The sequence below is a fragment of the Sparus aurata genome, chromosome 2, assembly GCF_900880675.1.
Source record: "Sparus aurata chromosome 2, fSpaAur1.1, whole genome shotgun sequence".
In the NCBI taxonomy this organism is placed as follows: Eukaryota; Metazoa; Chordata; class Actinopteri; order Spariformes; family Sparidae; genus Sparus; species Sparus aurata.
Window position 1 is genome coordinate 27,376,274 of NC_044188.1, and position 15,210 is coordinate 27,391,483.

At 44.5% G+C, this 15,210-nt stretch overlaps 1 protein-coding gene across 1 annotated transcript in view; it reads left to right on the forward strand.

Annotated features, from left to right (window-relative positions):
* The first annotated feature begins 2,857 nt into the window (after window positions 1-2,857).
* gjd1b (gap junction protein delta 1b) overlaps window positions 2,858-15,210 on the forward strand; it is a 34,764-nt gene continuing 22,411 nt past the window's right edge. Inside the window, exon 1 of the mRNA XM_030399000.1 lies at window positions 2,858-4,158. Coding sequence (XP_030254860.1) covers window positions 4,088-4,158 — 71 coding nt within the window. The 5' untranslated portion in view covers window positions 2,858-4,087. The remainder of the gene's footprint in view (window positions 4,159-15,210) is intronic.

Below are 15,210 nucleotides of genomic sequence, written 5' to 3' on the forward strand. Positions count from 1 at the left end.
CTACTTTTCAAAGGGAAATGCAAATATTATTGATAAAAACTTAAGGCTATAAAACAAATTACACCACAGTCACGTGATTTCAGCTTCACCAATAAACTTCCAACTACATTATACACACGTTCTTATAAACTAATACATCTACAAATTGGAACGTTTTGAGTTAGAATAGTGTGCGAATGAGAATTTGGGCTCTGCCTTCACCGAGATGACGTTTAAAGTCCCTTATAATTTCTGTCGTCCCATTCAGCCACTTGGTAACAACCTTTTTCCAAAGACGTAAAATTCTCGAGTGGGGTATTTGCTCACATATTTTATGTCTTAGAACTAAACGTAGCCATCTCTTAAGCTTGCGTTAACCACAGCCCATATTTAAGGTATCTAACCAAAAACCCATTAATAAAACCCTACCGAATATGAAACAAGGGAACTGGAAGTGTAAAAATACAAACTAATTAGCGTGTTTTAGGACTGATTTCTACAGGACTCACTTCCCTTTGTGAGGGACCATTATTGTCTACACCAGCATTTCATGACATTCCATCAAATAGCTGCAAAAAACACATCAGCCATTACCATAAATAACAACATGAAAGGTGCATGAGAGGACATGGTAGGGGATAACTGAAATCAGATTGATTCATCCTCTGGGGACCATGAATGTCTGTTCAAAATGTCATTACAATACATACAATATTTCATTATAGTAACCCTGCCTACCAACCCTGGACTAATATTAGGGCTAATGCCTGTAACAACATTCAGGAATAATACAGACATGATATGTTGAGGGTGCTCAATAGATGACAATTGCGTTTTTTAGACAAACAGCAGAGCTAAAAGTCACCTTACAAGCATATTAAGAGCTTAGAGAAATATATTTGTGTTATCTTGCACGGTCAGTCATGCCAGACGGAGGCAGATTGCATCTGAGTTGTATGTGTTTTCTTTTTCCTTTTTTTCCCTCCCTTTTGCCTTACTCCGTTCACGTGTGAGACACGGTGCTGCCAGATTGTCTTGGCATGGGGTAGGGCGGATTACGTGAGTGCAGTCACTCATTACCTCTTTTAGAATAGATTACTACTCCGCTGGTCTGGGGAGCTGGAGAGTGACAGAGGAAGCCACTAAAACGCCCAGCTGCACTGCATGGGGATGCTGCTGTGGGTATATTAATGTGTGAAGGGAGTATTGTCATGTGATCCCGAGCTTGTTGGCTGCAAGGTGACAGGCATTTTGCTTCTGCTGAGTGTCCCCCTGCCTGTCTCACCTCTTTAACGAACAGATACTGTAATTGGGCACACGGGAACACACTGCTGGTGTCACGAGCATCCCCACAAGCTCCACCATAGAGGAATGTATACATGAATGTATATAGTTCCCATTAATTGTGAGCATTCTTTATTTATGTTTATATTATTATTATTATTATTATTAAATATATTTATAATGCTGGGTTCAATTAATTGTTGAAGTGGAAGAAGAGGTTGGTTACACGCACATCATGAAGGCGTGAGGCTTACACCTGTAAGTCACGTGAATGGACAGAATGTAACGCCTGCACACTTACTCAGTGCCACAGAAGTTTAATAAAGATGTTTCCAGTATGACCTGATTGATGCAGGCGATTCCTTCCATTCCTTCACACGGTTCATCGTTTGAACCTTCATTATGAGCACCAGAGTGGGAAACATCTGTTCACGTGAGCCGCGACTTGTAATTCTGAGTCGCAAATATTGGGAATATTTCACACTGACGATATCTCCCACACCTTACTGGAATAACGCGTGAAAACTCATAGTCGGAATCGGTGATGTCTGGCCCGTTGTCACCATTGTCAACATTGTGTAAATGTTGCATTAATTACCGCTGGAAATCATCTCATCTCAAAGCCAACACGCTTTTTGAATGGGTTTTCGAGTTCATCCGCCAAGATTATCTTGCTGGGCAAAACACATGTATTATGAACTTGCGTTTGCCACACAGTTTATTTTTCAGTGATTATTCAAAATCAAATTAAAAACTCCCATAGGATTTTTCTTTTTTTTCAAAGGAACCAGGGCGATGCCAACTTCTGGGTTGGCCTCCAAAAAACACGTCATCCCTACACCACCTCTATAGCCGGTGAAGGCACGAGTCCAGAACAGGAGGATCCTGCTATCTGTGTGTTCCTCGAGCAGACAGGGGCGCCTCCTCATGGAGTTCTCTGTCCTGATCGGATAAAGTGTACAGGGGTACCAGAAGATGTATTTTCTTTTTGTTCTGCATAAGCAGGGGGAAGACACGGCTTAATGACCAAAGACTTGTCTATAACAGTGATGTTAGTTGTAATATAGAGCTATATGTAATTTATCGTAATACAAAAATATTCAGTTTTAATTAGATCATTGAAAAATAGTCAACAGATTCATTGCTTATGAAAATAATTGGGCCATCTGTGATAAAAAAAGATCTTTCATTACTATAAACTCTGTGTGTGTGTGTGTGTGTGTGTGTGTGTGTGTGTAAGAGAGAGAGAGAGAGAGAGCGCATCCTCTGAGCAAATTACTCTAAATCTTGATGACTGTCGCTAATTCCATTTCCATCTCTCTCTCACACACACACAGACATGCACTGTGTGTCTGTCTGTGTGTGTGTGTGTGTAAACAGCAAAGATCATCGCTGTTACAGTTTGTTTCAGTGCGCACACGCGAAGGGACAGGAGATGAGGAGGAAAAACACTGACGGAGAACAAAATCAGGAGCAATGTGCTGTGAGAAAGAGGAGCGGAGAAGGGTTTGTGTGGTGTTGTTGGTGGTGGAGCAGTAGGAGATGAAGAGGAGGAGGAGGAGGAGGAGGAGGAGGAGGAGGGGGGGGGATAAACACAGTGATGGAGAGTGAGTGAGAGGGAGCGAGAGGGGGGAGGAGCAGAGAGATGATTCCTCTCTCTAATCCTCTAGACACACGCTCGGTCTGGCTGCCTACTGGCTCAGAGAGAGAGAGACGGAGGCAGGTGGAGGGTGCAGGCAGAGAGAGAGAAACCAAGTAGGGAGGAAAAAACAAGATGAAGGGAAGAGAAGAAAGGAGAGCTGCCTCTCGTAAACCACGCTGACAGAAACGCAGAGAGAGAGGGGGGGCAGTGAGGACAAGGAGGACTGAAGAAACCAGCGACTCTTGCACGGTTTTCTAGCAGAGGGGAGGAGGAGGAGGAGAGCGATGCTTCAGTCCAGCGCTGCTTAAACCAAACCAGAGGAGAAGGAGAGGAGCAACAGAGAGGAGGAGAAGGAATCCATCGAAAAATAGCAGGAAAGAGAGGGCAGAGGAAGAGGAGACGGGGGGAAGGAAAGAGGAAGAAACAAAGAGGATGGAGGTGCAGAGAACGAGCAGAGACACAGATCCCTGGTTACTCAGGCTCACATGAGTGTATGGACCTGAGCCCGCCCAGAGTTACTACAAGATGCTGTCAAAGAACCAGTGTGTGAGGGCGGAGTGTTAGTGTGTGAGTGATGGATTTCTGTTTGCACAAACTACGGCTGCTCCTCGAAACTCAGTAGAAGTAGATGAGCGCTGGTGGCACTGTGTGCTGGACCAGGTGTGAGTGTGTGTGTGTGTGTGTGTGTGCGCGCGTGTGTGTCGGTGAGGGAACGTATGAGAGACCAGCTGTTTAGGAGGTAAACAGGGTCAGGTGCACCCAGAGGTGGGAATCCAGGAGAGAGGTGGCAAGACGAGCTCACCTGAGCAGGTGCATGGACAGAGAATCACACACACAGACAAACATAGGGTGGGTGTGTGTGTGGCTGGCACATAGACAAGCTTCAGTTCAACCAACTCAGGTGCAGACAAGGCTGTGTGTGTTTGTGTTTTTGGACGGCACCTAAAAGAAAGATCACAGCAGCAACAATGAGGCGCCACTGAGCTTTATTAGGGTTGCTTTTTTACTCCTCTCACACACAGGACGAGCCACCCAAAGCCACTCCCTACCTCATCTACACCCAACAAGTGGACTTGACGTTTCAGAAAAAAAGGGACTTTAAACACTAGCGTTGGTTCCCTGCTGACTGAGAAGCCCCCCACCTGAATTCCCGTGCCCAGTGGATGCCACCAAACTCCAGCCATGGGAGAATGGACCATCCTAGAGCGCCTCCTGGAGGCTGCCGTGCAGCAGCACTCTACTATGATTGGAAGGTGAGTCGGTGTGGGAGTGCCGCAAGTGACTGGTTTGAAATTTGAATTGAAATGGAGATGAAAGAAGAACCTGTTCTTGTGCTTGCTTCTGTCATGTGTGCGTGTCTTTATGTCTGTGTGCACACCCCGTGTGGTATTGAAATGACCAGCTGGAACGTGCGGTATGTGATTCCTTCCCTCTCAGAGATTCCGGGTGTAACGTGGCTGATGGCAGGGAAAGAGAGGCTTTAGCTTCTTTAATCCCTCTGAGCGACATGATGGGGTGGGGTTGGGGGGGTTTAGGCAACCAGGAGGGACGCTATTAGCCCGCACAGGGGATTTGGACATCAGAGGATCCAGAGCAGTGTCAGGACATCACACCTTTAAAGTCCACAGTGCCTTCACTCACAGTTCTCCAGTGTACCTCTCAGTGCTGACGCCCTCGATTTTCCCTCCCGCTTTTATGTCAAGTTTGCTTCCGAGGCCATCATGTTACACAAGCGCGCTTCTTTTTAGCTTTTCTCCGATTCCCTCTCCCCTCTCCTCTTCCTCTTTCTCTCTCTGTCAAGTATGAAGTCATTTCACAACCTTAAAAAAACTAGTCACTTGTGCAAGGTCACGGCAGCTATGATTTATGCATCATTATACACGCTGCCATGTCTTGTATTTTAGTTTGAATAACTCATCCTCTTCGGCCGCAGAATGAGCAATTATTGATGAGGGTTTCAGCCACAGAGGCACACCAGCTCTGTAGATGGTATTAAACATGATTTCACATCTAGTAAAAGACGTGCTCCTGAGTTAGGGGTTTTCTCAGGACATCTTTGAGAACCACAGGTTCAGCATGGGTTCATATGAGACTGTCCGAATGATCAGTTTAAACCAATCCCTTGAAGCTACTGACTCACCAGGGCTAGTAATACTCTTGAATTATCGAGTGAATAAATGTCAGCCAGTTTATGAAGTAAATGATGTGGAGATTTTTTATTTTTTTTTGGCAGATTATGAGTCGTCTTCCGCTGACAAAGTGCTGAGTGTGAATTTTGTCGTGTCGAGTTTTGAAACCGAAGTGATTTCCAGTCTTGTCCTGAGAGCAGTCTGCTGGTTGAATGGTTAGTTAGGGTTGTTCCCTTTGGTGGAACGATGAACGATGGGTCAGCATTTGCTTCCCCTCATTCATGAGACACTGGAAGCGCAGAGTCGCTTATCAGCTGGACTAGTCATCCTGACTGCAGGGTGTCAGCGAGAGCGAGAAAGAAAAGACACAGACAGAGTGTTGGAGAGGGGGATGAGCACAGAAGAGAAAATTACATCCATGAAGGCGATCAAATAAAAGAGGGAAAAGAGTGAAAGAGTTTGGTTGCAAAGTACAGAGGAGACGAGTGGAACCGACAGAGTGCGAGATGTGAGAGATAGGGAGCGGCTGACGGAGAAAGGGTAGAAAGACCCGAGTGAAGGCGAAGGCAGCGAGGAGCAGTTATTCACAGACAAGCGAGCAGACACATGGCCTCAGTCTGCAGGGCGTTGGTAGGAAGCCAACAGGACTGTCTCGTCACGAGATGGTGCTGCATGTCACGACCTAAGCGGGGCAACCAGGACACCCGGCAGCAAAAAGCCGCAGATCATCTTTGCGCAGATTATATCTGTTGTCCAGACAGCTGAAAATTTCAATTGACGAGAGGATCTAGCCAAAAAACTTTTTCAAAATATCAAAATGTATATGCAGGACTTCCAGCAACCCTATTTTCAGTTTCAACTTGCACTTGTTTAGCTTCAGTACGTTGGTTTCCAATACCAGAACCACGCACAATGCAGCCATACGTCAGATTTCATAATGTACGTGCCGTTCCTGTAAACCAGAATTACAGAATTACAGGTTTGGAAATAGTTCTAAAGGTCTTTCAAAATTATATGCATGATTATATGCGTTTTTGTGTGTGCAGGAAGTTCAGAGATCTGAAGTACACCAATGGGTCTCTTCAGCTAATAGGAAGCTATTCGGTGCTTTGCTCAATGACACTTCAGCATTGGATGCTCACTGTTGAGCGGCTTGAACTCAAATTCTCATGTTGAAGAGCGTTTTGCATGAGCAGCTGATGCAGGGTATATGCGGGGATCCTGAAGTTAAAATGAATACCCCATATACACGCAGTGTTGTTCAATTTTAATGGTTTTTCCAGCCTTGCTAGTGTCATGGCTCTACCTCGGCATAGCAGTGTTGGTCGGATGGTATTTTGGCACAGACAGTCATGATCCCAGGAGAATGAAGAACTACTGACTTTAGTCATCCCCCGATCTTTCCTCCAGAATCACCATGAGGTTGTCAGATGTGTTTTTTACTGAAATATCTCAACAACCTTTGGATGCAGTGTCATGAAATGTGAAGCAGACTTTCCCGTCCCCCTCTGGATGAATTGTAATAACTTAAGTGATCCCCTACTGATTCTTTCAATACTTTGGTTTATGACCAAATACCTGGCCCCTGGTCTGAACTATTTTGCGACTAGTGCTAATTAGCAAATGTTAACAAGCAACAATAATATAACAATGATTTAAAAAGGGTTATATCAGTTAGTAGATAACCTGCATGAGGAACTCTTCTGGTGTTTAGTCTCAATTTCACAGCAGTAAACAGACCAGGCTGACATATTGACTAAGAGTCCGGTTGGCCAACTAATTGACTATAGACTGTCCTTCCCCTGTGATTGTCTCACTCACTCTACAAAGAGGATTGTTTTGTGTTGTTCACGGTAAATGAATGATTTATTGGATGTTCACAACACTTCCCCTGGTACACACTGGTATGTCTCATTCACACACATACAGGGCTGGGTTAAATGTTCAGATTACTGCAGGCAGACTGATGCTGTTCAGGCTAAACCAACAAAATGACTTAAATGCCATATGATTATTATTATATTCATGAATTTAGTTAGGTATATACAGTTTTTAAGCTAATCTATGTATACATGTATTCATACACAATTGGTTAGTAATGTAAAGAAAAAAGTATAGCCAACATTGTGTTTGTGTAAAATGCCGATTTTTGAGTCTCATTCCCAACTTGTAAAATACTGATGCTCGCAGGTCGGGTCGGCAATGATCCCACAGCGTCAGTATTTGAGGAGTTTATGTTTTACAGCAGAGATCCTTTTAGATCATTGGTATTTTTAAAAACATCTTAAAATGTATGTTACACATTATGTAATGTAGACAGTTCATTCCATCACCTTTGTGGGCCCCTTGTGGCAAAAAGGCCCGAGGCAAAATTCAAATTCTAAAATTCCTACGATTTGGTGCTGCCCAGCATACATATGACATTTTATAAACTGTTCCACTTCGAAAAAACGGATCATCAAATGGAGGATGTCATTTATGGTATTTATTTATCTCTCAAGTTGTAGCAGTATCAGTAGCACTACGAATCACCAATTATTGCTTTTGCTGCTCATATGAACGGAGCCAGTCAACCGTTTCCAGCTTTCATTTCTGTGAGACAGCCTCTGTGTTCCCGCAGTAAAGTGCCTTCCCTGTATCTGGCTTTTCTACAGCTCAAAACCATCTAATCTGGGACATCACTGCTGACATGACTACTTTATAAACGCACGCTAATACTCCCTCAATCCTAAAATCTATTGGTCCCCCCCCCCTGTGCTTTCATGCATCACATTGGTCAGCGCAGGTGCCATCCAGTCGGAGAAAGCGTTGGACAGGTTGCTGTCCCTGAGGCGATGCCAGCGTGCGTTCTCATGAGCCCACCATGACAACAGCCTGCAGAACTGACTCCATTCGTCATACATGAGTCACACACACATTCGGGGGAATTTAACCCTCGTTGCTTGTGTAAGATTACAAGCAGCTACAGAGATTCCCTTCTACAGTCAGGGTTTGTGTGTGTGTGTGTGTGCATAAATTCTCAGACCATGTGTGAAACGTGAGCTTCAGTGTACTCTGAGCACATCACATGTGCTTGGCTGGCTTTCAGTCCTGTCCGTGCATTTGTGTATTCATCTGCCACCTGTGATTAATTCCTGCCATTACGGGCAGTGGTCACAGATGTAAATGGGCTTCCCCAAGACCATCTGATGGACTGTGGGACCCCAGCTCCTGTTGGTACACGCTGCCACCAAGGAGACACCGTGATGAAGCACTCGCTACCCGACTACTGTCAACACATCACTCATGCTGTCTCCGTGGTCCTGCTCCCATAGGCTAAAGTCCCACTTGTGAGCGGCCATTGGTCCGAGTGGGACTGTTTAACATGCAATTCCATCCTCCCACCAGCGTGATATTGATCTCCAATAATGGAATAGGAAGTGGAGCTTGATAGAAGACAGTGCACTTAATGAAACAGTCTTTAGGCCTGTCCATTTGCAATACAAATGGACTCATGGGTTGCAGCTACTGGAATGTTAAGTGAGTGATTAAAGCTGTAAGTACCTTATTGACTTTTTTTTTGCCCGTTAAAACAAACCAGGGTGGTAATTAGCAGACCCAATGTACCTTTCTTGACAAGGGAGCTACGGGTAAACACCAGGAGGACGGGTAAGAGTGAAGGTGACTCTTCACAACACGCCTTTCTTCTTTCTAAGTAGTCAGTGAAAACCATAAACTGGCTAACTCTCACTCCACACGCCTCCTCAAATGAAGCACGGGCCCAGTTTTACCCAACTACTGGCAACACAAGCAACTAGCGTTCTGAAGATACAAAACACTTTCAGACGAGTCCTGTTGGAAATGTTACCCCACTGTACTATTTGTCAGGGGATAAGATACTCTTCATTCTTAAAACCTTTTTTCTTCTAAAAGGGAAACATTACGAGAAGAACATGAATCCTGCATTTGCGTCTCCCGTAAGCCAAACAAATTCCCTGGCCAGGTTCCTGGAGTGGCCAGAATGTTTTTTCTCTGGCTGTTTAAGGCATTTTTTCAGGCGTTTTGTTTTTGTCTTTTTTCACGTCTTTTGACACCAATGGTTTTCGGCTTCTTCTTCACAGTTTTATCCCTGGTCTGTTTCTATGGAAAAGCACTTTGGGAGACAATTTTGACTTCTTTTCAGTCATCAGGGATTTATTAAACCCGTGGCAAAAAAGGAGACTCTGAGAACACTTGTTAGCTTAGCACCATTAAGGTCACAACCAACCTCCAATGCAACAGTGTGATATTACTGTTATAATGTAATGATGGAACCAACTATCCATTCAAAGCGTGCTTCAATGAAGTAGGTGGAAGTTTGGTCAACGTCTGTTCTGACCAGTAGCAACCAATTTGGAATCAGGGTCAACTGTATATGTACGTTTTTCATCTCGCTGCAGCGTTTTAGAAAACGGAGCACTTTTGAATGTTCGAAAGCATTTATAGTGTTACACAAAAAGTGATTAAAGTGTTTGGAGTCAAGCTCACAGCTGGCCAGCCGCTACATAAAAGTGGGTGCGTAATGGGATTCTCTGTCTGCACCGCTCTCCACATCTGCTTTTTGATAGGTGGACTCAGATACTGTTACGTGATCCAAGAAGCACTTTGTTGGAAACATACCGGGGCCTTAAAAGTGCTTTGAAGCACAAGATGTGCATTTTGAAATGCACTCCTTGCGGCTGTAGTTCATTTGGAGCACGAGGTAGAATCACTGAAGAAGAAGAGATGTATCTCAGCATGCCTCTGCACATGTGCACATTATGGGAGGTGATTAAGAGTGCGTGTGGGTGTGTTCCTATAAGCTCTACACCTCATTCTTGACATGGGCCAATTCGCTCAGCAGGACTCCTCGGCATGGCTCCCCTGAGTCAAACGAGTGTTGTCACTCAGGAGCCTTCAGCTCATCCGTCTAGGAAAGAATGTGTGTTTGTGTGTGTGTGTGTGTGTGTGCGCGCGTATGCCACGTGCTCTCTTTCTGCACAGCACTGTGCATACACCAAGCCAAAACCAATATTTATGAGTGAGAAGCACGTACGCGCACCTCAGCGTGCTTGTGTTTGTTGACAGGTTACAGCTCTCTCGTCACATGACCTTTAGATCATTGTGCTTTTATTTAGCAAATCCCCGTGGAGCGCTCACAGCCCCCATGGAGGTGATGGATGATTTCGTTTGCACCGAGTGAGGCATATGCAGGCAAATGTGTGTTATGTTGCAGAAAAGAAGGAGGCGACAAGGAGGAGGAGATATGGCCTCGCTTGCGGCAGATTCCCCAGGGATATTTTTAAAAAGAAGACACTTAGAGAAGGCACAGCGAGACCTCCGACATTCATTCACACTGTCCCTCCCCTGTCTCTGCTTTCACACATCCTCCATCCATACGTAATGACCCCCCGGGATGCCATCGGCTCTAAGGTCAACGCCTTCTCCCTGCCGCCATAAGAAACTGGTTATTAAAATGACCTCACATGTTCCATAGGGAGATTATTAATTCCTTGCTGGGAGGTGGGTGTGATTCCAGTCGCACTTCAGGCTTTCAGAACAAATATATAGAGCATCCACCTGCACACGAAAGCTCAATTTATTTGGTGAAATAATCGTAATGCCAAACAGAGGTTTATTACTGGAGATGCACGATAAGTATGCATTAGTGTCCATATCAGTACTGATGGTGGGATTGATCTGCTCCAGTTCCGCTACTAGAGATGCAAGCGTCTTGGAAATGAGCCCCGAGAGCAGGAGAGCGCTGTTCTTTCATGGCTGGAGTGCTACAACCAGCCTCCATAGGGACTGTTGGAGATGCAGAGCTGTAGCTGGGGGAGAAAGAGGAGAGCAAACTGCACATAATTATGCAACTTGTGTTCCCATTTCTTTCTGCTTACACTTCACATCCGCTCCCTTCCATCCTCTCTCTGGTTCTTAGCTGCTCCCTGTCTTGATCCACACAGTCCACATATGCTAAGGTCAAGGGTTGACGTGGCATCTTCATGCTGCTGGATTAACCAATATCTCCTATTCCAAGTGTGTGTCTTTGTGTGCGTGTTAGACGAAAAACCTCACTCTTCATCCTTGCGCCGAGGTTTAAACACCAGTTTTACATCAGTTTTATCAGCTACGTAATTCTGAGGTGTATCATGGCACACATTAGGCTTGTGCTGATTGGTGATTGTGTCGAATGATCAACAAGTGTTTTTTTTTTTTTTCCCTACACTGATATTAACGTACTATCAGAACTAAGATGTTATAAAACAATAATCTCTGGAATCTGCCCCCCCTGCTGAGATGCTTTTGGTGGAGCGCCATGTCCGCCCGCTGAGCCCAATCAGAGAGGCCGAGTGAAATTCAAATATTTAATTACAAACCAGTTTGCCGTCTCTTTATCATGGATCTTCAGCTGGATCTTCGTTCTGCATATGCCTGCTCACCACGACTTAACTCTGTGGATAAGTAGCTCAAGTAATGGATATGATTTGGATTGTGATATTAAAAATAATTTAATAATGTTAAGCGTTTTAACAAGGGAGACATTGCGACTTAACTGAATTTTTTTTTTCAATGTTAAGGTGTCATAAATAAAATGCTCATAATTTTGTATAAATGTTTACTCACGTGACTTTAACTCTATCGCTTGCAGAGAGCTACAAGGTTCAATTATTTCAAAGTCCTAAATGATACATCAAAATCGGGTATCTGGGTGTAAGCAAAATATCCCCAATTACAAGATGTTGCCTTTTTTCTTTGAAACTTTGACATTTTTGCATATGGACCCCCGAAAATCTGGTCCGGACATTATCCAGAGTTGCCCTTTCACGCATGTAGCGCACAACAGGAGATTGTCTGTGTCAGGCGAGGGTTGGCACCTGGGCAGAGCAGACAGGAAGAGGAGTAGGACTCTTCCATAACGATCACCGCTTTTGTGTTTGATAGCCCTGATATCCCACAATATCAAATCAACAGTGGAATAAAAGATATCCAGGCAAGCAGAACGGAGTGTGAAGCATCCACACATCGTGCAGCGTCATCAACATTGTCATCATCAGCAGGCCTTCTCGCCCGAAGTGAATTCTCGGGACAGTGACCTGCTCTAATTCATACTAACTGGACATTTCACAGGATTTGTACTTGAAGGCTGGCACCCAAAAAAATCTGTTTAACGTCCGCGCCAACTGATTCGGACATTTGCGTTCACACGTAAAGCTCCTCCGGGTAATAATTTCAGGGCAGCAGTGCATGTGTGAAAGGGGCCTGAGACTGTGTAGTCTTTGCTGGCATTTTCACTCGCGTGCTGTGACGTAACCCCCCCCCAAAAAAAAAAACTACTCCCGCCGCCCCCTGGCCATCGAATCAAAACCACAACTGGACGATATGAAAATAGAAGGAATCGCCCAACCCTAGCTTACACCGAGGGAAACACTGGATGAAGAAACTCGAGGCGAGACGTTACCAGAATACAATAACAAGGATGAGACGGAGAGGAGAGAGGGAGGGGGAGAGAGAGAGGAGAGAGAGGGAGAGAGGGGGACGAATGGATAAAGATAGAGAGATTAGAGCAGGGAGAAGGGGTCAGAGTTGAGACAGATTTCACCTTGCAGGGCCCCGGGGAGAAACTGTCTCTGGCAGGGTGACTCAGTAAGGCTTATAGGTTTAGTGTTAGCACCTCGCTGGAGGACAGAGCCGGTCAGTGTTAAAATGATACTGGGGGTTGGTTTCACCCGGACATCACCTCACGCACACAAACACAGGAGAGCAACCAGGCAAAAATAGCCCCCTTCACCAGTCATTTAGTCGTATGTTCATTTCATATGGTTTTGGTTCCAAAGAATCCTATAAGACATGCACATTAACTCAGAAACCTTTGGATGATCTTTCGAAGTAAAAACTTTTTTAAGACTGATAGCTGCCAACCTTTCAGGCAGCCTGAATTATTTTGGGTTACTGAGCAGTGGAAATCATCTTAACCTACTACACTGAACAATTTTGAAAGGATTGATTGACGCTGACAGCAATAGAATAACCATCCACCGCTGTCATCAGTCGTTTTGGCTTTACTTTTTGGTGAAAGTTTCATTTCTGTGAAGTGCAAATGGAGTTGAAAGCAGGATCCAGTCTGAGAAGGGTTCCCCGCTGGTGCACATGAGGACCTGTGGTGACATCTGACATCCAAGAACTGAGAATCACCCGCTAAGATCCACAGTATGTTGTCGGGAAAATCAATACTTGAACACGCCAAGATGAAAAGCAGTGCCTGTTCTCATCTGCATTACCCCATGATGATGTGATGAATTATTTATCTCGGGAGAGTTGCACATCTCTGCAAGGTGATTTTCATACCTTTTTCTTGAGCTCCATGTTCCTGGACGTATTAGGTATGCAAACCGGTCAGAGTAAATTTGTTGTTATGTTACACCAGTGCATGTATGGATATATTCATGAAGTTTTGGTTGTAATAAATATTAGATACCAGCTGTAATAGAATGCCAAGGCATGTAATTTACTATCAAGTGGTGTTAACATGAATTCTTAATGAGGTGCAGTCACTCTGTGCCGTGGGTGACAGTTTCTCTTTGGATGAATCTTTTTTAATCAACACCGAAGTGACAGGGACAGCAAAATATGCAACTTCACTCTTGGTTTGACTCCTGAGTTGTGATCCGCATTACTGTTACAGTTACATTACTGTAACCTTAAACAACGGCAGATGTAAATTCCTTTGTGAGAAGAGGACCCTACATTTCCCGCGACGCAACTTTGTAGTTTCTTTCGCAGAGAAGTACCTCCCCTCTAGGCGAACTACCTTGGGTCCTTATTTCAGAAATTTCAGTAATTAGAGAGAACACACACCCGGCAGTCACATAACTGATGGCATCCCATTTCAAACTCACAGAAACCCATAACTGAAACCTTGCAGAGCCGATCCCATATAATAGCTAGCTCAGAGCCATCAATACAGTCAGACTTCATTTTCATCTTCACTTTTACTGTGGGCTGAAATATGTGCCACTAGAAACTGAATTTGAATCATTCTTTCTCCATACCTTTTTAATATAGATCACCAAGACAACATGGTGACGGCAAGACAAGTTAGTCTTTTACTAATTACAACAAACTCAGACACACACACACATATATGTATATATGTATATACAGTGGCGTGCACAGACTTTTTGAAGGGCAGGGGCGAAAATACAGCGCGTTGTCGCCACTGAAAAGGGCACTTCAGCACGCGTTTTGGCTCCCAAGAGGGCAGTTTATCATGTTTTAACCATCCAAGGGGGCAGTTTAGTGTGTTTTGCCAACCAAGAGGGCACTTTAGCGTACGTTTTGGCTCCCAAGAGGGCACTTTAGCGTGCGTTTTGGCTTCGAAGAGGGCACTTTAGCGCAAGTTTTGGCTCCCAAGAGGGCACTTTAGCGCGCGTTTTTCAATAATTGGGCCACGAGGGGGCGGCGACCGCCCCCTCTGCCCCTCCCCGTGCACATCACTGTGTACATATATATATATATATATATATTTAACATATATATACAATGGCCTACATGCAGATGATGTTAATCAAACACAAACGAGACTGTGGTTTAACGGCAATGAAGTGTCATAAGACTGCTATAAATATCTGACTCTTTCATCCAGTTGGATAAACAAAACAACCTAAAATATGAGGGATAAAATTAAAACAAAAAGCCAACTTTGATCCATGGAACAAAGCTACAACGTTTGAAGTTTTCTCAGTTGGATCTATTTGTGTGGGCTCGTGACTGCACGATCAATGTCTTATTTATAAAATCTGCTTTTATCACTCGTGACTCCCAGCATTTTTACGCGGGGATCATAAAGCTGACACTCTCGTTTTGTTTGATTGATCAACGTGTTTGCCGGCTGATAAAACCTCTCCTCTCGACATCTCCAAGCGTCTCTCACTCGTTCCTCTTCGCTCTGCCTCCTCACTTTAACTCAATCTCTTGTTCTGAACATCAAAAGGATGCTCTTCTGCCACTGATTTATTCTCCTCATCCCCACCCCATCACTGGCTGCATCTTCACACTTTAACGTAGGTCTTTTAATGAACAAGCCGAGCGTGAAAGAGTCACTTAGACCACAGTGCGCTCACCTCTTTGAGCATGTGTGTTTGTAACGACTGCTCCTCAGAGGCGGCTTCTGCAGAG